The sequence below is a fragment of the Cucurbita pepo genome, chromosome 2, assembly GCF_057944985.1.
Source record: "Cucurbita pepo subsp. pepo isolate OVF chromosome 2, ASM5794498v1, whole genome shotgun sequence".
Taxonomy (NCBI): Eukaryota; Viridiplantae; Streptophyta; class Magnoliopsida; order Cucurbitales; family Cucurbitaceae; genus Cucurbita; species Cucurbita pepo.
Window position 1 is genome coordinate 13,880,944 of NC_141799.1, and position 25,739 is coordinate 13,906,682.

At 37.7% G+C, this 25,739-nt stretch overlaps 6 protein-coding genes across 8 annotated transcripts; 2 read left to right on the top strand and 4 right to left on the bottom strand.

Annotated features, from left to right (window-relative positions):
* Positions 1–799: 799 nt before the first annotated feature.
* LOC111787781 (sphinganine C4-monooxygenase 1) lies at positions 800–3,482 on the top strand. The gene is made up of 2 exons (XM_023667830.2): positions 800–1,291; positions 2,681–3,482. The coding sequence occupies exons 1-2, from the start codon at positions 1,070–1,072 to the stop codon at positions 3,218–3,220; spliced, it is 762 nt and encodes a 253-aa protein (XP_023523598.2). The 5' UTR covers positions 800–1,069; the 3' UTR covers positions 3,221–3,482.
* Positions 3,483–4,562: 1,080 nt separating this feature from the next.
* On the bottom strand, positions 4,563–6,150 carry LOC111787779 (sucrose transport protein SUC8-like). The gene has a single exon (XM_023667828.2). The coding sequence runs from the start codon at positions 6,110–6,112 to the stop codon at positions 4,622–4,624; it is 1,491 nt and encodes a 496-aa protein (XP_023523596.2). The 5' UTR covers positions 6,113–6,150; the 3' UTR covers positions 4,563–4,621.
* A 1,923-nt stretch (positions 6,151–8,073) lies between these two features.
* Positions 8,074–9,416, bottom strand: LOC111787780 (protein PHYTOCHROME KINASE SUBSTRATE 1). Its single transcript, XM_023667829.2, has one exon. It carries the CDS (start codon positions 9,382–9,384, stop codon positions 8,218–8,220), a length of 1,167 nt encoding a protein of 388 aa, XP_023523597.2. The 5' UTR covers positions 9,385–9,416; the 3' UTR covers positions 8,074–8,217.
* Positions 9,417–10,481: 1,065 nt separating this feature from the next.
* Positions 10,482–14,587, bottom strand: LOC111787778 (putative methyltransferase PMT2). The gene is made up of 7 exons (XM_023667827.2): positions 14,301–14,587; positions 13,034–13,688; positions 12,693–12,903; positions 12,274–12,568; positions 11,774–12,163; positions 11,469–11,546; positions 10,482–11,153 (listed from the first exon to the last, which is right to left on the bottom strand). The coding sequence occupies exons 2-7, from the start codon at positions 13,679–13,681 to the stop codon at positions 10,922–10,924; spliced, it is 1,854 nt and encodes a 617-aa protein (XP_023523595.1). The 5' UTR covers positions 13,682–13,688; positions 14,301–14,587; the 3' UTR covers positions 10,482–10,921.
* Positions 14,588–17,281: 2,694 nt separating this feature from the next.
* LOC111788486 (protein FEZ-like) lies at positions 17,282–18,887 on the bottom strand. Its single transcript, XM_087121762.1, has 3 exons — positions 18,695–18,887; positions 18,367–18,611; positions 17,282–17,832 (listed from the first exon to the last, which is right to left on the bottom strand). Exons 1-3 carry the CDS (start codon positions 18,885–18,887, stop codon positions 17,323–17,325), a joined length of 948 nt encoding a protein of 315 aa, XP_086977888.1. The 3' UTR covers positions 17,282–17,322.
* Positions 18,888–22,463: 3,576 nt separating this feature from the next.
* LOC111787869 (uncharacterized) lies at positions 22,464–25,071 on the top strand. Of its 3 annotated transcripts, XM_087121168.1 has the most exons (5): positions 22,482–22,585; positions 22,873–23,259; positions 23,960–24,340; positions 24,415–24,641; positions 24,726–25,071. In XM_087121168.1, exons 2-5 carry the CDS (start codon positions 23,112–23,114, stop codon positions 24,978–24,980), a joined length of 1,011 nt encoding a protein of 336 aa, XP_086977294.1. In that variant the 5' UTR covers positions 22,482–22,585; positions 22,873–23,111; the 3' UTR covers positions 24,981–25,071. The 3 variants fall into 3 exon arrangements, with proteins under 3 accessions (XP_023523714.2, XP_023523715.2, XP_086977294.1); XM_023667946.2 differs by having other exon boundaries at positions 22,464–23,259; XM_023667947.2 differs by having other exon boundaries at positions 22,464–23,259; positions 24,415–24,620.
* Positions 25,072–25,739: the final 668 nt, after the last annotated feature.

The window sequence follows — 25,739 nt, forward strand, 5'->3', positions numbered from 1 at the left end:
TAATTGTTTTATTTTAAATAAAATATTAAATTTAATATCAATTTCAACCCGAGTTTGTTATTACCTTTATGTCAATTATTTATCTGTGTACTGTATCACAACTTCGTGATACATTATGTTAATCAGAGAATTGTACTGTGTTGTGATTTTTAATACTCAGCTTTAAGAGCATGTATGAATTGCTTGTTACCATGGAAGACTGTCGACATGTTTGATCTGTACTTTCGCATATTTTTTATTTGTTGCTCTCAAATTGTCTGAACGTTTTTTTATTTTCTGTTACAAACTCGATACACCGATCATAATTAAATAATTATGACCGGTGTATAATTATGTATGCATTATTGCTTAATTATTTAATGGAGACGTCTTACATATTTTTTTTTTTTTTTTTTTTTTTGCTTTTCCACTTTAAAATTGACATTAATGAGTACATCGTGACGAGCAATATTTTCAAAAGTCGGATCATTACATAAGTAAAAGAGGATAAGTACGGATGCTAATTGAATTACAATTATGGCTATATTTTGGTCTCGGTTTCATTATTAATTTCTATTTCTTTATTGAAATTAGTTAAATAATAATTTATATACAAGGTGAACACATTTTAAAATTTTTTAAAATAATTTTTTAAATAGAAAATATAGCAAGTTTATTGAAAGTACATAAATTAAATTATCGAGAAGTAGAGGGGTATTTTGGTCTTTTTGATGTGAATAGTCAACGGGTTTGAATTATAAAATATTGAAAATAAAAAGATGAAATTATATTAAATTTGTATTTAATAAGAGTATTGATTGAATTAACATTTTAAAAACCCTTTCATCGTGGGATTCAGAGATTGAGCGAAGGATTATTGTAATTAAAAATTGAGAATTAGCGATCGATTTCTTGTGTTCTTCAAAAATTTCTCAACCAGAGTGGGGAAGGTTATTCTGGATTTCCTTCCCAACGTCCAGCGGATTTCCGATTTGGAGATTTATGCTTTGATTTTGTTCATCTTTTTGAATTCTTAACAAATCTATGGTTTTCTTTTTCAATCTCTGAATCTCTACCTTCTTCCTTCTCAATGGGATTCACCATCTCCGATGATTTGTTGGGTACTTTCGTCCCGATTTTCGTGTATTGGTTCTATTCTGGGATTTACGTGCTTCTCGGTTTCTTCGAGAATTACCGACTGCACTCCAAGAAAGAGGAGGATGAGAAGAACTTGGTTTCAAAATCCACTGTGGTTCGAGGCGTTCTCTTTCAACAATTCATTCAGGCTATTGTCGCCATCATCCTCTTTAAGGTCAGCTCCTACTTTCTATTTCATTTCTTTGCTACTATTGCAATTAATAATCATCATCGTCGTCGTCGTCGTCGCACTTGTCGTTATTATTGTAATTTAGTTTATTTCTGATCCTAATTATTGGTGGAACCTGCCCTAGAAAATTTCAACTGATATTCATTTTGCTCATACACTTTGGTGTAACTGTAGTACGATCTTCCTGAGATTTCCTTAGTTTAGCTACTGAGATTGAAAGTTTTGTTGTTTGTGAACCATTTGAGTTTTGACAAAATTAAAGTAACAACTCCTCTTCTCTTTATATGTGTTTTGATCGAAATTAGAGTCTGTCACACCACTGGATGCATCGTTTTTTATATAATTAAACACTGCATATTTAAAAGAACATCTATTGCTAATGCTGGCAAAGTGAAAATCATATTTTGTTACTGTAATTTGAATTGATGAAACAAAAATCTGAGAATCTTATAATTTAGTAGGCAACTCGAAAATTTTGATTCCATTCAGGAACAAAAGGGTTGATGATTCAAGCTGGAGATTGGAAGGATAAACTTGCAGTTTTTAAGCATCCACTGTAAAGTTATATTAGTTGGTGTTAAGCTGTTAGCTTTTGACTTTTAAGTCTTTTGGATATTCAAACTCTAGGAATAGAGGTTCATAAGGAAAGAGTTTGGATGAATAATTTCAAAGCTGTGATCGATGGATTTGAATAAAAGTTTATGCTATTCGCCCCTTTTTTTATTCTTAAATTCCCTTTGAGGTGATCGTTCGGTTACAAATCGAATTGGTCAAAACAACACGGTATTTCTCAATTGTATGAAAATTTAATTGTACTTCCTTTATCCATAATTCGATTCTCTTGGATTTGTCTATTTAGTTTAGGTTACATATTTATTTGTGTAATCTTTAATGTTTCGGTTTACTTATATATATGTTTGAAAAAATATCCTCAAGAAGTATTGGGACAGTTCCAATCCCCTTTCGTCTTCTGCATTGTAAGAAGTCGACAACTCGTACGAGCTAAAAACCTTGGTTCCGTACAATTGTGTCTGCAATCTTTTCTTTTTCATGTGAGTTTCATGCTAAATGAGAAGTAGAACTGTAGTTCTTGCTGTGGATGTTCATGTGAAATATAATTACTGGAGTAAAACTGTTATTAAAGTTAGCCTCATCTAAGTGCTGTTAAATGAATTATGTGGCTTTGATCCAGTGGTTAAAGTGGCAAGTCATGAACTTAAATGTTTTCAGCTTATAGCATACTCCCAATTCTGGAAAGGAAAAAGGAATCAATGTTAGATTCTGGCATTACTTATTGATATCATGTGGGTTACCAGCCCTGCACTTGCATCCTAGTTTGTATCCAGATTTATAATTGCATCTTGTTATGTTCAGGTGACTGGAAACGATGATGGGAGCGTTGCAGTTCCAAAATCCTGGCCAGTGGTTGTTCTTCAATTTCTAACCGCGATGTTCGTTTTGGACACGTGGCAGTACTTCGCACACAGATACATGCATCATAACAAGTTTCTGTTCAGACACATTCATTCTCAGCACCATAAGCTTGTTGTTCCATATGCGTTTGGGGCTTTGTATAATCATCCTGTGGAAGGACTACTGCTCGACACGGTCGGTGGAGCATTGTCATTTCTAGTATCTGGTATGACTCCCAGAGTCTCTATCTTCTTCTTTTCCTTTGCAACTATTAAGACCGTAGACGATCACTGTGGATTATGGCTGCCTGGTAACCTCTTCCACGTCTTGTTTCGAAACAATACTGCGTATCACGATGTCCACCATCAGCTATATGGTAGCAAGTTTAATTTCTCACAACCCTTCTTTGTTATATGGGATAGAATACTTGGAACCTACTTGCCTTACTCCTTGGAGAAGAGGGCAGGAGGCGGCTTTGAAGCACGGCCGAAGATTGAATAAATATTGTAAGCAGCCATCTGTTGCTTATATTATATTATTTGTATCCCACAACAATATAATTTGTATATTACTCCTATTGTTGCGCTTTTTATACCCTTTTTTGTTCACATTGCCCTAACATAGGTTTGAAATATGAGTTGAGATGAGCTTAGGTTGTGTTTTGATATGTTTTCTTAAAACTTCTCTATGGCTTTAGATTAGTCACAATCATTGTGAGTGATGACTTTTGAAGAGCTGCTCCAATCCCAAGTGATAGCTTCTTCTTGTCTTTGTTAGAAAGGTTGTAGTTTCCAGTTATGCATCATAAGCTTGAACAGGGGTTGATGTGTTGATGAAGCTTTGGAACCAACCAAATGGAACCAGATGGTTTGGTTTGGTTTGGTTTGGTTTGGTTCGGTGCATGTTCGGAAATGATTTTGGAATGATTGAAATTACTATTCCGAAAAGGTGGAAAAGTTATTCTCTTATCTTATTTATAGGTTGGATATTTGGAACATTCTAAATTTTATTTTGATAAAGCTAGCGTTGTGTGTCGATCTTTGATCTCTATTACATGTTATATTTAATGGGAATCGAGATTACGTCTAGATACTAAGAACGTTTCAACACTGTCAAACATTCAGCCGAGTCTCTAGATGCTAAACTATACAATAAAATATTTTTCTTAAATCTATAGCTTCTCAATGCTACTGGTGTGGGACAAATGTCTTGGAGGCTTCATTTGTACATCGTTTTGCCATTTTTAGTTTGGTTTGCTCTTTCTTTTGACATTAGGCCATTCTAACTTTACGTCGAATGAATCCCTTATTCCGATAGGTCTTCTCAAAACTCCGATGTTGCTATAAATGAATGTTTGTGAAAGCATACATAAATAATAGAATTATCATGAAAAGCAAGCAAACTGAAATGATGGGCAAAAGAGAATCAAAATGGAACATATTCATTGTTAAATCACATCTTTATCCACGAAAAAAGTTTATTATTCTTAACTTGTTTACATTTCAAGAGTATTTAGAATTGTTTATGTTAATTTTCCCTTTTATAAACCAAATGTCTCCTATACTTGGTTAATAGATTAAAGTATTACATGTTGAGATTCTGTTTACGTTGTTCTTCATTCTCCTTCATTATCACGTTATTAACCATGAAAACTATCCATTATCTTTTACTTGTTTAGTGACACCCGTCGGTATCTAGAATTATACGTTCCGATCTTCATTCTTATAAACAATTGCTCAAACGCCCATCTTTTATTCATTCAATATCTTCAGTTATCTTTTCAACCAATATCCCCATACTTCAATTAACCAATTCAAACACCAACAAAAACAAGAACCAAATCTCAAACAAAAATTATTCAATTTTTATTGGAGAAGCACATAAAAGAAGTGGCAAGCAAAATCAATGCCCGGCGCCCATCGTGACAGCAACATGAGTCTCCGGCGGCGGATCAGGAAGCAAAAACATAGCACATACAGCACTCACAGCCGCAGCAATCCCCCCCATAACAAAAGCCGGCAAATTCCCCCCTCCAAGAGCAGCATCAAGCGGCCCACTAACAGCCGACACAAAGAACTGCGGTATCACTATAAACAGATTCAAAATCCCCAAAGACAGCCCTTGCCCTGCATTCGATGACAACGAAAAGATCGACGCAAGAGCAAACGGAACACTATAAGTCACCGATAACGGAACACCCAATATCGCAAAGATCGCAAAGGCACCACCTTTAACATCCGGCGGAGGAAGCGCCAAGCCGCCGTGAACAGCCCTCCATTTCTCTGCCGCCTTCGTGACAGCCACCGTGCACCCCATACAAATTGCCAATACAACATTCACAATTCCCCAAACCCATCTTAGCCCACCAACAGCACGGCTAATTGGCTCAATACCCAATGCAGTAAACCCAAGAACAAATGAGTTAACCATCAAACCAAGCGCCCCTGCTCGCACACCAAGGTCATAATTCTTCTCTTGTTCTGGCGTCCCCTGTGGCTTGCCACCATACACTTCAGCGCCCATCCAATCCGTGTCATACATTATAAAAGGAAACCAACCAATCCAATTCAATGCTGTGACAAGCAACAACACCCACATGGGCTTTGACAGCCGCTTGAGCGCACCACACAATTGCCCAAAAAACGGCTCTGTTTCGTTGTCAATAGCGTTCTCATAAGGCCTCTCGCTCACTAACAACACGGCGGCTGTTGTAATGGCTAGCAGCAACACAATGTCGATTAAAAAACATGTCTTGAGATTGGCGCAATAAGCATCACAAGCTTTAGTGATGGTAAATGGAAGGAGCTTATAGAGTGAGCTATTGGACCCTGCTGCATACCCTAAGACATTCCCTACGCCCATAAAGAATGAGAAGAATCCATTAGCGACCCTCATTTTCTTTTGGTTGCTACATGACATATCAGCTAACAAAGCTCGACAAGGGCCTTGTAACATGTTGTTAGCGACATCAAGAACCCAAAATCCGACCACGAAGACTGTCACTGCCCTTGGTTTTGTGGGTTTGGTGAGTTGATCTCCTAGTGAATGCCCAATGTCTGCTGCAAAGCCAATGAGGAAAACTGCGGCGGCTACCGATATAGCTCCGGCTACGATGAAGGGACGACGGCGACCGAACCTCGAGGTGCAGCGATCGCTGTAGTAGCCGACGGTTGGCTGTACAATTAGGCCGGACATTGGACCACAGAGCCAAATGAAAGCTGACCATGTGTGGGAAACACCGAGTTGTTGGACGTATGGTGTTAGTAATGAGAGCTGCAGAGCCCAACCGAATTGGATTCCGGCTGCAATGGCTGCAACTATTATGATCTTTTTGTATGAGCTTGAATTGTCTATGTCCGCCGTGCCCTTTGGCTCAATAGCTCCTTGCTCCATGATGGTGGCTAATTGTTCGTCTTATGCAAGGAATTCAATCATTAATCAATGGTTCAAGATTTTGGTGCCCTTATGAGTGACTTATATACCTAAGTTTTGACCAAATACTATGAGGACGTTATGAATTGATACACGAACACGAACGATTAGATACACGAACATGAACAATTAGATACACGAACAGTTCGATATACTAATAGTACTGTTGGGTACATGGATCGTTATGAATACATGAATCGTTGAATATACACGACTAGTTTGATACACGAATTTTTGAAATACATGAATCTAATTATTAAACAACAATTAAGGTTATTTAATTTTTTTTAATTATTTTATGAGGCAAACGCTAATCGTGATACTTTATTGATCTATACCATAAAAAAAAATTCGACATATATTATTTCAATATGATAAATTAGTTCAATATTATCGTTAATATGGGTTGCTCCCAACGAGCATTACGCTCGCTTGGAAGTAGTTGCATGGTACTAAGATTTTGTAGACATGGTTCGATTATTTAAGAGATGGTCTGAAAAAGGGTTCGTTTTTTTTATAGCTAAGGAAATGGATCTATCGTCCTTTTCCCGAAAGTTAGAAGCAACCGGTCCTAAAGAAGACATCGATACATATACATTATCACATGGAAGAACGTGGAGCTAAACTGGATTAGGGGTACATCGAGGTACCATACGACTTCGTCGATAAGAGCTTTTGGAAGTCATCAGTCTGTTATTCGTAGTGCTTCCCGGATCACTATCGCGAAGTTTTTAATCGTCTTACAGTCAAGCAGGCTTATATCAACTTGAATCGACGTTTGCAGACCTCCGTTACCCCTTTAGGAGGCATTTGCAAGTCAAATTTGAAATCAAATTAATTTTGAGGGATTTAGCATTATAAGTTAGGGATCCATAAATATCGTCAGTTCTTATCTTCATTCTCTCAAGATCATAAGCTTAAAAGAACGTAATAATAACAATATGGTCCATGTTATCTAATGCATGGCAGAGTTAATACCCATCGTAGTCTTCGTAAATTCAATCCACATTGATATCAATAAGTCAACACACACAGCTGGAAGCCTCGGGTTGTTCATCGATTCTAACGATAACATAAAAACAACTATAATAATTCTTTCACCATAGTGAAACTCGACCGAATCTAAACAGATTTAATAAGTTCAAAACTTTCGAGAACAAAAATAACGACCAAAAATAACGACCGCTCGTATATATCCATGGGGATAGTGCATTAAGAGCTGATAGTGATTAAAATGGGTCACTCACTTAAGAATGGTAGTTGAATAATTGATAATGGAAACCAACATTCTTTTTTCAAAACCAATATCTATCTATATAGAATTAAATGGTGCCTTTATGATCAATTAACTTTGATTGGTTGCCCTCACAACTATATGACAACGAGTTCCCGACCCACCTCGATGAGCTGAGGCTCCCATGTCCCGCCGACCTTTCGAAAAAGTCAGGTCGTCAAACGGTTCATAGGGTCGATATCCCAAAGCATGTTCAGTTGCTAGAACTTAAGATGAAGCATCGTGAGTAAGAAAAGAAAGATCGACCCCCTCTCCCTATCGATCGAGTTGCTTTTTCAAATTTATGTATTTTTCAGTAAAGATCGGTTGAATTTAGACATAGCTCACTTGGTTAAGACATATATGATCGATGTTTAGATAACATTTTTTTTAGGTTAACGGGACAAAAATTGAATCGATCAACCTAACAACAATCGAAAATGGAGAAATAACGGGACATAATTGGCTAAAAAAGGTGTTCTATATCCGTTTTAGAACGAACAATCATCAAAGCTCTTCATTGGTAGGCTTTGCATAAAGTTCTTAGAAGTTGCACGGGAGATTGACATCAGTTCTCATTTCAAAAGTCGATAATTCAATCTTTGGTATTTGAAATTTGAAAAAATTATATATTCTTTAGATGAATGGATTCTCGGGAGCGTGACGAAAGTCTCGCGTCAATCAGATAAGGAGAAAATCATACATTTGACCATTACTATTATCTTTTCGACAATTAAATGTGAGAAACGTAATACTCAAAGAACGATATTATACAATTGTAAAACGATACGAATTATCCGATGATATCATGTATATTGAAAGCTATATTCGAAAGCCGAGGCGAATAAGGGCGAGGAAGCGAGCGTGTAGCAAGAGCATGACGTGACGATGGCAGCAACGACAGCGGTGGCGCTTGTGATCTAAAACTAAAACTCCTAACCCTCGTCTCATCTTCAAATCTATTCACCGACACCGGCACCGGCACCGATACCGACACCGACGACGAGCTGGAATTGAAATTCACCTTACCATTAATCTTCCGACCATTACTATTATCCTCCGCAACTCTCACAGCTTTCTCACTTTTACACCCCAAAAGACTACCCGACCGCCGCTTCTGAACAACAACAGCAACCGGCTCATTAACGCCAACCCTCCTTGGCGGCGGCGCCGCCACTCTTGCAGGACTAGTGGTGGAAATCCGCCGCTCATCGAAATCCAACGCGCTGGCCGTGACAACGCTCCACTCGACGCTAGCCTCGCTCGGGGCGTAATACGACGGCGTTGGCGACTGAAATGGGTTGGTTTGCTTTGTGAGGCTCTCAATTTCGAACAAATCGGAGCTGCAATCGCTGTTGGCTTCGTCGTCGTTGTTGTTGTTGTTGTGGTCCCATGAAAGCATTGCGAGTTTTTTCTCGAGGCTAAACGGTTTATTTCTGTGCCGGCCGATCACCGGCGAGCCGAAAACCTCCAAGGATTTCCGCTCCACTTCCGGTTCTTGAAAATGAACCAATTTTAATGACCCATTTTGGAAGGTGAAAGAATTGTCTCTAAACGACGCCGTTGGGGCGGTTGTTACTGGTCTGCTGAAACTGATTTCGCCGATGTCGTCGGAGGGTTTGTCGGAGCGTGAATAACACATGCAGTAATAGCCGAGCGCGTGGGAAAGAAAGCCTTTAGTGCTATGGGTCTTATGGGTGTTGAGTAACGGCTTCTGGGTGGTGGTGGTGGTGGTGGTGGTGCATGATTCTGAGGCAACGCTGGGCGTGGCGAGCCATGGGGTTGGCGTGAAGGGCTCGTCGGGGGCTAGGTTTATGGAGGGCTTGTTGTTGGGTGGGTTTGTTCTTGGGCTGTCCACGTGGATGTCCAATCCGCCGTTGAAATATTTCTCGGCTCGGAAAACGCCGATTTCTCCATGGGAATCGAAAGGGAGGGGCTTTGGTGGTGTGGAGGTTGACATGGTTGAGGTTTGAAGGTGTGTTGTTGTTCTTGGAGATGGTTGTATAAGTAGAGAGGATTTTGAGGACATTAATGATGGGACATATGGATTTGTTGTCGTTACCGACACGGAATTTAATTCTGTTTTTTTGATGGCCATCAGATTTAGGATATGTTGTAAAGGTTGTACCTACTTGGATTTTTTTTTCTATATTTGTATAAACAGGATTAAAGATCTATAATATTTTCGTTTTTGTTTGGTTTGTGATCTAAAAATTTGTATGTGGATACCATACTAAAAATCTAGATCTAGTTGTGTAATGTTCTAAAAATCTAGATCTAGTTGTGTAATGTTCACCGCTAGCTGATATTATCGGTATGATCTTCTCTTTTAACTAGTCAATATAGGTAAGAGTATCTGCATGATCTTCTCCTTTAACTAGTCAATATATGTAAGAGGACAAGCTCATCGCTAGTGGATATGTAACAACCAAAGCCCAAGTCCACTGCGAGTAGATATTGTCCTTACCCTTATAAAGGGTGTATAAGGGTGTTTCGTTTATTGTCTTCTTTGAACTTTCTCTTTCAGGCTTTTCCTGAACTTTAAAACGTGTCTGAGAAAGGTTTTCACACCCTTTAAGGGTGTTTCGTTTATTGTCCTCTTTGAACTTTCTCTTTCAGGCTTTTCCTGAACTTTAAAACGTGTCTGAGAAAGGTTTTCACACCCTTGTAAAGGGTGTTTCGTTCTCCCAAGGAGGACAATATCTGCAAGCAATGAGCTTGGGTTTGGGCTATTACAAATGATATCAGAGCTAAACATGGGCTATGTGCCAAGGAGGTTGTTCTCTGAAGGGATGGATTTGGTGGGGATTCAACATCGATTGAAGGGAGTGGATTGTAATATCTTGTTGGTGAGGGAAATGAAACATTTTTTATAAAGGTGTAAATTATTTATTAATAGACAGTTTGGTTTGGTTCAGTTTTAATGAATGTTAATCAGTAAATGGAACCAAACGGAAAATATTGAAAAAAGGTGAGATACCAATTTATCAAATTTTGAAGCTATAGCCTATTAAACAAATTTCAATCCACGATTATTTCCTTAACCATAAGAACAAATTAGCAAACAAAAGGAATCACCAAAGATATAGGCATTAAATAAATTAGTAACATAATAGAATTACAACGCAAAATAAAAAAACGAATTGAACCAAACCCGACTCGACCCAACCCAACACGTTGATATTTCTCTCTTTGGAGGAAGGAAGGGGTATGTGGATGACAATAAATTAGAGTACAAAATAAGGGCATAGAAATGAGAGGTAAGGCATTTTGATTGTCTTGGTCTACAAAAAGGCTCAAAAAAGGAGGGGAAAATTGAAACAAAGCGCACCTGCAGCTGAGCTACTACTACTAGCTGGGCGGCGGCCTCTGCGATCCCCCGCCACTTCCCTCCGTCGTGGTAAGTAGCAAAATGACTACATTCGTGGGAGAAGGGTGCTGTTGTGGTGTATTCAGAGTGAGGGGTTTTTGAAAGTAGCCAAAGGTTTAATAGAGATTCAGTGTGATGTGGAGTTCTTTCCACCTACAACCCAATACTGCTTCACAGCAATCAGTACCTTCTCGGGCACGAGCGGACCGTCCTCATGATCCACCATTTTTGTATCCCATCTCATCCCTCCGATCATCTTCTTCACCTTAATGAGTACGTCAACTTCATCGCGGAAGATGACTGCTCCTTCGGGTCTCAAAATCCTGTCCATCTCCAAGAGAATGTCCTCCATGTTGCATCTGTTTATAAAATATAATTACATTACAACCCATAAGAGAATTCATCCACAAAATTTCCAGAAATTTAGCTAGCTAAACTAGTTTGTGCAGGCTTTTTGCCCCCGCACACGTCCCCGTGATCCTCGTGGAGAATTCGGGATAGATTTATGCCAAATACACAAAACAAGACAACTATAAAAACAAATGTTATTTCATTGGGATATATAAACAAAAAAGTTCACCAAATTAAAGGAATGCACCAACACTTATGGGAGAAAAGGACAAAGAAAGCTCAGCACTTCAAATTTTGATGTATATTCATATCGGAGTACTTACTTGTCCTGGTACAAACTGAAAAGGCCATGGGCATGAATGAGGTCATATGTCCTAGGATACGTGGAGAAAGCTTCACACCTGAACCATAAAATGGAAGGAAAAACAGGACATATCGTCAGATGTTATATAAGAGAGAAAAGTATATAAAATTTTGAGAAACTAGTTATTGCAACAAAGAGAAACAAGTTCGGGAACTCGAAAATAAAATTATATTTTGAATTTCATCCTCACAAAGATTGAATTGAATATTAAATGTATATGAACTGCTAAAATCATATAAGAGGAATGAATAGAGAGAGAGATACCAATCATGGTAGATGCCAATTAACCCTCGTTCATAGATGACACCAAGAGTATTTTTCTCAGCTATAGTGGGCATCACGTTCATTACCCATAGTTTAGAAGATTCAAGAGCTGCAGCAAAGCTTCCCAAACCAGCATTCATATCCATAATATTACGATATCTTCCAGTATCAAGAAGACTATTGATCTTCTTGTAAGCCTTCACATGCCTCTTCCATTTGTTATTGTCCTCCTGATAGGCTTGGACAGAAATGCCAGGAACAGATCCACTAGAAATTCTAGGAGGTACAGCATAAAGTCTTGCAGGAAATGTCTTCAGTTCACCACCAGCAGCCTCATCAGAGCTCTCAACATTAGGATATGGAGTAATGCAGGTCTCCATTTTTTCATACCTAAGTAAGTTATAATGTATACATAGAAAACAATCTAAGTGACAGTTAATTTTAATGAAGATCTTATCTATAAATAGAAACCACTGATAATACCCAAAATGCAATCATACCAGACATCATCTGATACAGGCGATTTGCAAAAGATATCTTGAGAATCATCCTGTCTGTCACGACATGAATCTGTATTTACTCTCTTCTGCCAAATAGCAATCTCACCCTTCTCAGACTTCTTTTCCCAGCAAAGAAGCTTGGCAACCTCCTCAATCTTTCTCTGCTCCTCCTCAAGTTCTTCTCTAGGACGCTGCCATGACTTATAATTAGTCTTCCAGTTGATTGGAGGACCCGAAAGCACCCAATAACCACCTGGTCTAAGAACTCGATCAACTTCCATTAGATATTTTCCATCTGCGGTAAAAGAATTTGAGAGGTCACCTCTAAAATTACCGAAACTGCTAGCTCTGTTTTCAGAAAGTTCCAACTAACAGAGAATGAAAAATGAACAAGCAAATGCTCCTGTCCTAATTCTCACCATTTGCACCCCAAGGGATTAAGCAGCGAGAACAGTGAGCCATGTCAAAGGCTCTAGATGGATAAGGCAGCTTCACAGTACCCAGAACACCAATAACTGCAGGAACTCCCCTTTCAAGAGCAAATTGAACCTGTGCTTCATGAGAGTCTCGTGGTGCAAACGACATAGCTAATACATGTCGACTCAGAAGATATGCACCCCAACTTGCAACCTGAGAAAACCGCCAACAGAAGAAGAGTAATAATAAATTAATAAATAATACATGCAGCAAAGAGAATTTAGACGTGCATATCAGGAAAGTAAGAAAGAAATAAGTACAAGGCGTAATGAGAATAGCATACCCCACATCCAGTGTCAAGAGCAGTCCTAACTGTCCCATCTTTAATAGGAACCACAGCAGCAAGCTGGTCAATATACTTATCTGCCCCTTGAGGAAACTGAGTTCCTCCTCCCGGGAATCTAAATACATTGCCCTCATACTGAATCCAGTTCTGTACAGCCTTCTCAACAGTCAAACTCTTATAAGGTGCATTTGCAAATGGAACATAGTCTCGACTTTTTGGCCAAGTGAAGGGAGTTACATATCCTTTGGGGGCTGGTATGAGGCAATGCAACTTTTCTTCCTCAACAGGGCAATGTCGCTCACGGTAAATCATGTCATTCCTGGGGAAGGTCATTGCACGCTTTTGATCTTGACAAGGGGTGTAATCAGTGAACTCAGCATCACATGACTCAAACATTTTAGTTTTCGATTTTGATTCATCAATAGTCTCAACCTCACCTCCATGATGAGTCTCAAAATTCAAATTCGAAACTATATTACAGTCTGATCCAGTCTTAGTAATCTCCATGGCTATACTATCTCCCTTACCAAAACCACTACGTTGCCATGCGCCTAGTATGTAGAAGAACAGACACAAACCTATAACTATGAAAATTTGAAAAGAGCTCCTGGCCCTACCATCAGCTGAACCTGGTTTGGGTGCCATAACGCACCTGTATGGTTTCCACACAATCGCTTTGTTATATATGAGCAGCCAAACAACGAAACAAAAAACAAAGTAGCTAAATCACAAAGACGTTTAAGCAAATTAAGTAAAGAAACTCTAATCACTTCTTCATTTAATGATGATTTCACCATAAATAAACAAATATAAACTTCTGAAATCAACTCCAAGCAGAGAAAGTTCAAAGTTGATGACAATTCATACACCGACAAGAAAGAAAACCAGTGAACTTGCCAAAAATGTCTACTCATACAAGCAAGCAATTCCAAACAACAATCGATACACAAAACAAATCCCCGATCCATCTAGATCCGTGAGAACAATTCAACAAATCCGAATAATTCATTAATTCCCCATGTGAATTTCACATCACAAATCTGTTCTAACAGGAAAGCGAAAACCACATTCAATACAAGTAAAGTATTTGTTAAATACAATCCAACTACACATGTAATTAAACTTCAGTAGTCCCACCAGGAAAGCAACCGACAGCAACAATTGTTTAAAGAATTAAAAAAAAAAAAAAAAAAAACAAAGATCTCAAGATTTCAACACAAGCAAGTAAATCGAAATGAATAAAGCAAGAAATAGGATGACTAACCAATGGCAAGAAACGAAGCGGAAGAATCAGCAGCAGAACGAAAAAACGAATGGAAGAAACAGGAAGCTCCAACAGAATGAAAATGGAAGAGAAATGGAAGAAGAATGGGTGCAATAAGTAGGTGAAAAACCCTAGCTCCGACAAGGAGAAGCCATGGATTAGATCTGAGCTTTAGCAGAAAGAAAAGTAAAAAAAAAAAAAATTATAGGATTATCGAATTGTTCGGAGTTGTGGAAGACCGAAATGGAAGCCAGTTGAGACACCGTACTGGGCTCCACAACCCACACGTCTCCGCCTCTCCCTCTCTCTTTTAAATCCTTATTTTGAATAATTCAAAATTATTAAAAATTAATTTCTTTATTCAAAACGACGTCGGATTCTCACCCAATTCCCCCACCGGACTTCACGGGAGTGGACCCGCACGCGCTTTCATTTCAGTGTAGGGACCTTTTTGTGGGGCCCATCTTATCATTGTTTTACATACACACAGCCAATTAAAGCCATCGATTTAATGGACGGCTACGATTCGCAGTTCAATAAATTATTTTAATTTGAGAAATTTGTTAATTATGATATATAAATATATTAAGTAAAAGATGATTAAATAAAATTAAAACGAATAATATTTTTATTCAAAAATATATATATTTTTAATGGAATGAGATCCCATCAGAAATTTTAACATAGAGATTCGCTGCAAAACAAAACCGACAGCCGACCGTAATCATGTGGAAATACTGTCTTGTTCTCCATCACCTTCCATCCATTTTTAAATTTCACTCAGATTTTTTTAATAAATTTTTAATTAGAATAATTCTTAATTATAAATAAAAATGTCCCCGGGATCGGGTGGGACGAGGAAATTTTCTCCGCCCTCCCACCTATTTTATTTTTTATCTCTATGAAATTCTCTTTTTAAAATCATTAATACGTGTTTTTCGCCTGTTTGACATTCGAGTCAATGAAAGACGTAGGAATGTACTGAGTACCATATCAGAATGAGAGATGATCTTAAGAATAGGATAAAAATTAAAAGAAACGAAAGTCACTATCTATACGGACGAGATGAACTTCTTTTTGACATAATATCTGTCACTTAAAAGTGTGAATAAATCTGAAAATATTATTGCTCAATTAAACAATATGAGTTAAGAATGAGAAATAGAATTGGGATCGAAGGTTCAATTTTCATTGATATTCACAACGTTTAAATAAGATTGAAACTACCAACTAATACCTACCCGTAAGGAAAATATAAATTAACTAAATCTTGAAAATAAAATAAAATATATTACTAATAAAATTTAATTGATTACGAATATGTAAGATATATTACAACTAATATATTATTTAAATATTATATTCCATAATTAATTTAAACCAGCAATAAGTTACACTAAATTTTGACACTTTTTCAGTGACTAAATCATAGGAATTTTGTAATTAAGCGTTATTTGTTTGGAGCATTTTTATGTTGTGTGACCTTCCGTGTAATTTCTTAAAATGCATGTGTGAAGACAAAATATGTTGGAAGAACTCTTAGCTTACGCTCTGACTCGAGTAGCATGGGACGTGGAATCCCGTGTGAATCAACAAAGACCACCGTGTAAGGCTAAATACTCATGGATGACCGATAGTGAAGTAGTACTGTGAGTGAATGATGAAAAGAACCCCATATCAGGGAGTGAAATAGAACATGAAAATGTAAGCTTCCAAGCAGTGAGAGGAGACCGGGACTCTGTGTTGGTTTGTGAGAATAGTTTTCGCTCTCAGAAGTAAGGAGTAACTGACGTGACCATATTCTAAGTAATACAAGAAAATATCGGATTTATCAGAGATAACGAATCTCGATCCAAAAACAATTTAAATTTTTATTAAAAAGAGAAAATTAAACAGACTTCGGGGATCAGCATTGGGGGAGTGTCGGTAGCTGATGGAATCACCCATCAACCGACTTTGCGGCTTAGACAAGGACCCACTGTACCTTATGCAAATAATAATATAAATATTTAATAATAATAATAATAAAAAGGACAAACTTGTCTTTTGATTTTACCAAAATTGAATTTTTTTATTTAAAAATAATTTTAAATAGCCATGAAACTTAATTACTTCCCTAACTTCCAAAATTATTCATATTAAATTTAAAACTAAAATTATAATTTAATGAAAATATTTTGAAGCAAATATATTTTTAATTCGAATATTTAGTAAATATCAAAATTACCCTCTTAGTTAGCTTCATTAATGGGCAAGGTAAAGGCCTAGGCTTGGCCTATGGGTCTCAAACTCTATTGGGTTGAGCCTAGACGGACCTAACCCATAATTTAATGGGCATAGTTCGATCGAAAATTGTGACAGGTAACTATAAATAAATATCGATAATGAAAAATGATTAAAAAAATTTAATATTTAAATTTATGGCTATCGTATGTTTAGAGAGTCGCGTGAATAATCTCATGTTCCATTTAAAAAAAATTGTCAACCAACGGTATGGAAAATGACCCTTAAGAACAAAACTATCGTAGAGTGGTTTTAGACTTGAACATAGACAGCCTGAGACCACCGCTAGCAAATATTGTCCATTTTAGCTCGTAAGGTATTGTCGTGAGCCTCACGATTTTAAAACGCGTAGATTAATATGAGGTTTTCATACCCTTATAAAGAAAGTTTCGTTTTTTCCCCAATCGAGGTAGGATCTCACAATCAAGTTCTAGCAAATATTGTCTATTTTAGCCTGTTACGTATAGTCGTTAGCCTCATAGTTTGAATGTGTATACTAAGAAGAGGTTTTCATACCCTTATAAGGAAAGTTTCGTTTCCTCTTCAACCGATGTGAGATCTCACAACCTACCACTAGCAAATATTGCCCGCTTTAGCCTGTTGTGTATAATCGTAACTCAATTTTCTCACATAAGGTCTTAAATAACCTCCATTTAATTCAATCAAATATTTGAATAAATAGAAATTAAAAAAAAAAAAAAAAAACTGAAATTTCTCGAGATCATAGGAATTACAAATATCAATTCAACAACTTGTCCCAAATGCAACTCAAAGCATGTCCAATCGACGACGGCGGCGGCGGCGATTCCCACGGCTTCGAGTCCTCAAACAACAACGCATTGTCTTGGCCGTACATTGGCTGCTCAGCCAAGCCGTCGGGCTGGCCAACAGACTGAAACCACGAAAACGGCTCAGATGTTTCAGGCGCCCGACAACCAAAGTCGCCGACAAGGGAAGCCGACATATTCAACAGTAGAGAGGAAACATCAATGTCGGCGACTCCCATTGGCTGAGCTGTGAAGCTGGAAGGACCGCCAATGGGTTCATTTGGAATGGAAAGCTGAGGGAGCTTTCCCTCCAAATAATCATTCGAGACATTGCAAACAACATCTTCCGCCGTTTTCGAACACAAAACCGACCCGTTTCCATTCACGTCGGGTTCGTAAGTTATCTCATGTTTCGATGTAGACGAAATACCTCTTCGAGAAACATTCGTCTTCTTAAAAATCCGACATATCGCCCACGAATCCTAAAACAACCAAACAATCAAACATTAAAACAATATACAATAAGCTCTTGACTAATTCAGAAAATGATCATAAGTTTATAAGTAAGGAACACATCTTCATTGGTACGAGATCTTTAGGATATCAAATCATTGTGGAGATCTGTGATTCCTAACATGGTATCATAATCATACTCTTAGCTTACTCATGTCAATAGAATCCTCAAATATCGAAAAAAGAAGTTGTAAGCCTCGAAGATGTAGTCAAAAGTGACTCAAATGTCGAACAAACGGTGTATTTTGTTCAAATACTCCAAAGAAGGAGTCGGGTCTGGATTAAGGGGAGGTTGTTCGAGGGCTGCATAGGTTTTAGGGGAGACTCTATAGTGTATTTTATTCGAGAGGAGGATTGTAGGGAGGGAATAATTGGTATAAGGCCTTTTTGGAAAAGCTCAAAGTAAAACCACGAGAGTTCATGCTCAAAGTGGTGAGTATCATACCTAACACAGACTCAATTTTAAAGGAATCGAGCTTAAAAAATTAGAGGCGAACCGTAACGTTAGATGGATCGCGAAACTCATGCATCATCCAATCAGTTTTGAGTGCTTTACAAGCTCTCCCTTTATAAAAAACAAGAGATTTCTTCAACCCAATAATGGATTTGGAAGAATAAACAGGACGATCAGTGCCAGTAGCTTTCCAAAACCCAGCTCCGGTGACACGATTAGGCCGCGCACTGTTCCTATACTTCCTGTCTCTTTGACAATAAAAATACCACTCCTTCTCTCCACTCGCCGCCAGCTCTAAACCAAAAAGACACACAAAATGAGTATCACCAACAACAACATGAACAGAGGAAGAGATATCAATATTCAAACAACATTACTCGGAAGATCCCACGGATCATATTTATAGATATCAAGCTGCCTAATGAGCTCAATGCAAAGCGGCCGCTGCTGGATCTTCATTTTCAAGTAGAACCCAACAAGCTCTTCATCCGTTGGATGGAATCTAAACCCCGGAAGCATCACATCATCATCATCTTCAAGAACAAGTTCTTCATTGTTTCTTTCTTCCATTTTGAACAATAATGGTAATTTTTTCTCAACCCCTAACAGTTTAAATACCATAATCGAGGTGGGTTTGTGTTTTGCGAGGAAGCTGACCCATAAAAGTCAACAAAAATTGATCTTGGCGACCGAGCTTTAAAAACCCGGTTTTGGTTTGACTCGGAGAACCGGTTTTTTTAGATGAATTTAAGGAGTTTGAACCGGTTCAGCCGGTTTCTTGGGATGGTTACAAAATTGTACTGATTCATTTCTTTTATATATATTATTAATTAATGGACGTTCTTCGATGATGAATAAATGGCAACGTTGAGCTCAAACCAAGTTCCAAGATAAGCTCACTCTCACTTAAATAATAATTAAAAAATTATATATATATATATATGTATATATATATATATATATATATTGGTGTTCAGGTTCTATTCCATTCTTCCCTCAGCTTCTATTCCAATGATTTTGTCAGATATTACCAATTTATTTTTTAAAATAATTATTGATGAAGAAACTATACTGCAAAAATAATATAAATTATACTATATGTATTATGTTAGGGGTAAAATTGTAAATTGGTTTGAGATGAATCGAACCGCTAGGGACTTGGCTTGAAGAACAATTCCATGGTCGGTCGGTGCAAGCCCGATTTGGTGCTCTTTTACCCTAATCATAAAAGGGTTGTTATATGAACGTCATTATGTTTTCATAATTTGAGATTAATAAAAAATCGAGTTTATCTGATCAAGGGTTGAGGCATAAGGGTTCTAGTGGTATCTGTTAGACGAACATGACTCTCCACAATGGTATGATATTGTCCACTTTGAGCATAAGCTCTCGTGACTTTGCTTTGAGCTTCTCCCAAAAGGCCTCATTCCAATGAAAATAGTATTATTTGATTATAAACCCACGATCATTCCCTAAATTAGCCGATGTGGGATTTTCATCATCCAACACTATCTAGGTGCAAAGAATTACGGGGTGACTTCTTTCTATTGGCTATATATCTTTACCGTGGTAGAGCTAGTTGGGTTGGGGTAAAGAGCAGTATCGAGACCAAATTTGTCGTTTTTAACATCTTTAGAACCAAATAAAAACAAAATTCAAATCGGTTTAAAAATTTCAAATCTAAGTATGATTTAATTTATTTATAAAAGGAAAAAAGGAATTAATTGGTACATAAAATATATGAAATATTTTAATAATAAAAAAAAGTCATGCATCGAAATAAGATATTAAAATTAAATTTAAATTAAAAAATAAATAAATAATGGGGTTTTGAGAGACAAAAACAAAAAAATTAGAAATAAAAAAGATTAATTATTGGGATAAGGTGTTCAAAATTTAAAGCCATTTTGAGCGCATTCCAATGCCATGCGTGCAACCAAGAAGAGAGTTGAAGTCAAACCCTAAATAAACCCACCCACTTCTCTATGTCTCATTCCACGTGACAATTTAAGCCCTTCTTAATTACGCTTCTACACTCGGCTCGTAGAGCACTTCAGAAATCAAACTCAAGTCAAAGGGCTAAGGTGTAGTTAGCTTCCCCGCTCACGTTTCGAGTTGCTAAGGTCAGATTCTTGAAACAACAGTCCTAGGAGGGCAGATTGATTGAACGAGAGGGGAATCAATGCCTAGTCAAATTCAAGTAGAGTACGGGGCTTGTTTGCTCTTTCGTATAGGTTCCGTGTAGGCGTCTTTCCATACTATCAATGTCTACTTGAGTTCTTCTAGCATATTTTGTCCTCACTCACATGCATCATAGGAAAATTTCCAGGAAGTCACCCAATATAGAATTATTTTGAGCAAAGCACGTTTAGTCATCGAAAATGAAGGTGCACCTTGTTCAAAGATGAACCAACTCAAAAACGGGTGGACATGTGACACCTGATTAAAAGGAGGGGTACATGAATGAATAGAGACCACATTTGAGTATAAGCGACCCTGAGGATATGATGACTAAGAAAAGGTTCAAAGAATTGAAAGCTGCTACTGTATTAAAAGGGTACTCTTTCCTTTTCGTTGACTCAGAAAGCATCCTAGAAGGAGAAAATGGTCGTATTTACAAATATAACGGTCGCATTTTTTAAAACACTTAAATATTATTTCCAATTTTAAATATTTTGACATTTATTGGTTTATAAGTTTTAATAAAATTATTAATTTTTTTAATACCCTAATAATTTGATATTTATAAAATAATATTCCACGTTTGACAATTTGAAAATAAAAAATAAAAAATAAAAAATTATATTCCATGTGTTGCAAGACATAAAGTCCCTATTGTCTTTATGGTTCTCCTTTTTCTTTTTATTCTAACTTAGCTAATTTCAAAGAAGGGAATTGTGACTTAACTTCTCCTCTAAGTAAATACAATATTTCAAAATTACATTATTACCCTTTAAACTATCGTGAATTTCGAAGCTCGTACAAATAAAATATGAAAGCTCTCCAAATTTGGTGTCAATTAGACACTAGACGGATGTTTCACGACGCCGTATGAAGTTTGGCTAAAATGACGTCTGTTCCTGCCAAAAGTAAAATACCTTAAAATGTGCTCGAGGGAGGTATGATGTCAACTCTCCACTGCTCTCGAGCTTCATGGCTTAAGTGAGCTACCTAATGAAACATGCGTGTTTTATAGTGTGGAGAGCATTGTAAGATGAGTGTCATAGATATCTTCCTTCAAGAAGGAATTTTCGAGAACAATGTTGGACAACATAGGTATGTCGACATTATGCCTGGTACATAGAACATATAAGAATTCATGCCTCGTTAGTACTCAAATGAATGATCTCCGTGAGGCCTTGACTCAGCTTGTAACGGCACAAGTCCACTGCTAGTAGATATTATCTTATTTGAGCTGTCTTGACTCGCTTGTAACGGTCCAGATCCACTGCTAGCAGATATTAGTCTCTTTAGGCTTTCCTTTCGGGCTTCCCCTCAAGACTTTAAAACACGTCTACTAGAGGAATGTTTCCATACCTTATAAAGGATGTTTTGTTCTCCACCCCCGTTCGGGGCCCAGCGTCGGACCCCCGCCAAATCCACCCCCTTTTGGGGCCCAGCGTCCTTACTGGCACACCGTCTCGTGTCTACCCCCGTTGGGGAACAGCCTCCTTGCTGGCACACAGTCCGGTGTCAGGCTCCGATACCTACTGGCATATCATCTCGTGTCTACCCCCTTTGGGGAACAGCCTCCTCATTGGCACATAGTCTGGTGTCAGGCTCTGATACCATTTATAACGGCCCAGATCCACTCTTATCAAATATTGTCATTTTTGAGCTTCCCCTCAAGGCTTTAAAACGCGTCTATTAGGGGAAGGTTTCCACACCCACCTAATAAAGAATGTTTTGTTCTACTCCCGAACCAATATGGAACATCACAACTAGAATATGACATGATCACGTGTTGGTCTAAGCAATAGTATTAGCTTATTTCAAAACAAATACGTAATATAATAACATAGTTCGGGAATATTAGGGTTCCGATTTAGATTCGGTATCGTTTTTAAATTTCAATTTTGTTCTTATCCATTCGGACTCGAGATCAATTCAAACTAATTTTGTGTCCTTATCCTATTATATATTCATATTCCTCCACTAAGCCATGAATTTCTGTTCCATAACATGCTTCCTTTCGTCAATTCCTTCAAATTTTTCCTCTGCAACTCCATCGTCTCTGTTCTGGGAGCAATAATCTTAAACATTTTCAGGTATGTTTCTTACATTTATCGCAACCTTTTCAACTCCGAATCAAATTCCATTGATTATGGAGCAAACGACATGGATGTCGGCTCTGTTCTTGCAATCCATGGCAACAAAACAATACTAGAAACACCGACAGAGCCTGTCTCTGTTTTACCGAGCTCAAATTCAAGCAAGTTTCAGCTCAAACCCACTTCACAAATCCATGGATTCATGGAAGAATCACAAACAACCAGCTGTTTTGTTCAACAATTGTTCTGTGATCAAACTCCATGTTTTGATGATGGGTCCATAGAACAAGAACAAGAACAAGAACAAGAACACAAATCCTCTGTTTCAAATGCGGAATCTTTGGCTGTAAATGATTGGAACGAGGAGGAGAATCAAGAGAGTTTTAAGGAATCAAAAGAAACAGAATCAGACGAGAACGAGCATCAAGATTTGATCAACCAGCTCAAATTTGAGCTAAGAAACTCAAGAACAGGACGGCTTCCAACTGTTCTAGAAGAAGAAACAGAGCCAGAGCCAGAATCCATGCGCCTCATAGCTTTAAAACCTCTAAAAAACGGCGGAAATTTCGAACAAAAAGAACATTTCAAAGAGATTCATGGGCTCTACAAGACTTATACAGACAAAATGCGAAAGCTCGACATCTTCAATACTCAAACGAATTACGCCATCGGTAAGTCAGGTCTTTTGTTGAGGATTGTTGGGAGGGAGTTCCACGTTAGCTAATTTAGGGAACGATCATGGGTTTATAAGCAAGGAATATATCTCCAATGGTACGAGACTTTTTGGAGAAGTCTAAAGTAAAACCACGAGAATTTATACTCAAAGTGGACAATATCATATTATTGTGGAGAGTCGTGATTCCTAACCCTGTATTAGAGTCGTGCTCTTAATTTAGTCATGTTAGTAGAATCCTCAAGTGTCGAACAAATAGTTAAAAGTGACTTATGTGTCGAACAAATGGTGTACTTTGTTCGAGGGCTGCAGAGAGAGGAGTCGGGTTTTGATTAAGAGGAGACTGTTTGAGGGCTACATAGACTTTAAGAAACTCTATATGGAACGACCCAGATCCACCGCTAGCAGATATTGTCATTATTGGGCTTTCCCTTTCGGGCTTCCCCTCAAGGCTTTAAAACCCGTCTCACATTGGTTGGGGAGGAGAAAAAACCACTATTTATAAGGGTGTAGAAACCTTTCCCTAGCAGACGCGTTTTAAAGTCTTGAGGGGAAGCTCGAAAGGGAAAGCCCAATGAGGACAATATCTGCTAGCGGTAGATCTGGACCGTTATACTATAGTGTACTTTATTTGAGGAGAGGATTGTTGGAAGGGAGTCTCACGTTCGCTAATCGTGATTTGATTACTATTGTTGCAGGTTTTGTTAAGCTAAAAGAACCAGTTTTTCCAAATGATGCAAGAAAATCTAGCCTAAAATCTCTGTTTTCCGACATGTTAAGGCCAGGGAGAGCCGACAAGGGCTGTCTAAAACTGATAAAAGACATCAAAAGAGACATGGAAATGGTCTATGTCGGACATCTTTGTCTGTCTTGGGAGCTTCTTCAATGGCAGCATAGAAAAGCCAAACAATTGCAACAAAACGACTCTCAATTCAGTCAAGTTGTAAACGAGTTTCAACTCTTCTGCATTCTCATTCAAAGATTCATCGAGGACGAACCGTTTAACGGTCCTCGAATCGAAAACTACGCGAAAAATCGACGTCTCGTTCGTAATCTTCTTCAAGTTCCTGCCATTAGAGGTGGGTCTATGAGTACATTATCAAATTACACTGAAATTTTGAAGCTTTCCATTACTTACCCAACTCACTTGCAGAGGATTGTGTAAATAACAAGAATCTAAGTACCATTTCGACAGCAGATTTAGTATCAATCATTGAAGATTCAATACGGGTTTTTCGTGAATTGCTTCAAACGGACAAGGACATTGGGAATTCAGCTATCAAGTTCATGTTTCCTCAAGAACATGTTCATCGGATTGATACCCAAAACCCGTTTGATGCAGAACTCATGATGATCCAAGTAAGAACTGATCTAAAAAAGGTACTTTTTTTTCTGGGTTTTCTGATAAAAATCAACCCTTTTCGTTGTTTGTGAGTTTTGATCTTGAAATTACATGAAATTTAGAAGGAGAAACGGCTAAAAGACATGATGAGAAGTGGGAATTGTATAGTGAAGAAGCTGCAAAGGATGAGTGAAGAAGGCATAGCGAGGGATGAATTGTTGATAGCAGAGGTTGAGCTGAGATTGATATCAAGAGTGGTGAGTATGTCAAGATTAACAGAGAACCAATTGATTTGGTGCCATAAAAAGCTTCACCAAGTCAAGTTTGTTCATGGAAAGGTTGCTTTAGAGCCCTCTTTTTTGCTCTTTCCTTGTTGATTTTGGAAATCATACCCAAATCTTGTAAATTTATATATATACAAATCTTCTTGAATCGATATCATATCTGAATGAAAGTGATTTTGGAGTACTGGGTCGATTTTTTTAGTTAAGTTTGGCTTTAGTTGGCTCGTGTAACCGCTCAAACCATCACTACAAGATTTTTTTTTTTTTACTTTTCCTTCTTGGCTTCTTTTCAATGTTCTAAAATGCTTATGCTAGAAAAAGGTTTCCATACCCTTATAAAAAAAATTGCTTTGTTCCTCTCTCTAACTGATATGGGGTCTCACATATCTGTTAGCGGTGGGCTTGGACTGTTGAAGCTCGACTAGGTTTGTATTTGCTCGTGGCGGCTCTGAGTGTCTGAAATAGCTTGGATCACTTTTCTTTAGCTTCATTCTACCATTTTGGATTGTTCTAGAACCATTTCTAACGTAATTAAGATTAGATATGATATCCCACATTAATTAGGGAGGAGAACGAAACATCATTTATAAGAGTGTGAAAACCTTTTCCTAGCAAACACGTTTTAAAGCCTTGAGGGGAAATCCGAAAGGAACAGCCCAAAGAGTAAAATATCCGCTAGCTGTGGACTTGGGTCGTTACACTAAAAAAGCTCAATATGACTGCTATTTGGAGAAATAATAATATTTAGTACTATTTGGGTGCAGTTTTAGGATATTGAAGTTAGGTTGGCTCCCCCGGTAGACTCTAAGCTCAATGTTTTTTTAATAAATAGAATGACATAGATGCAATTGG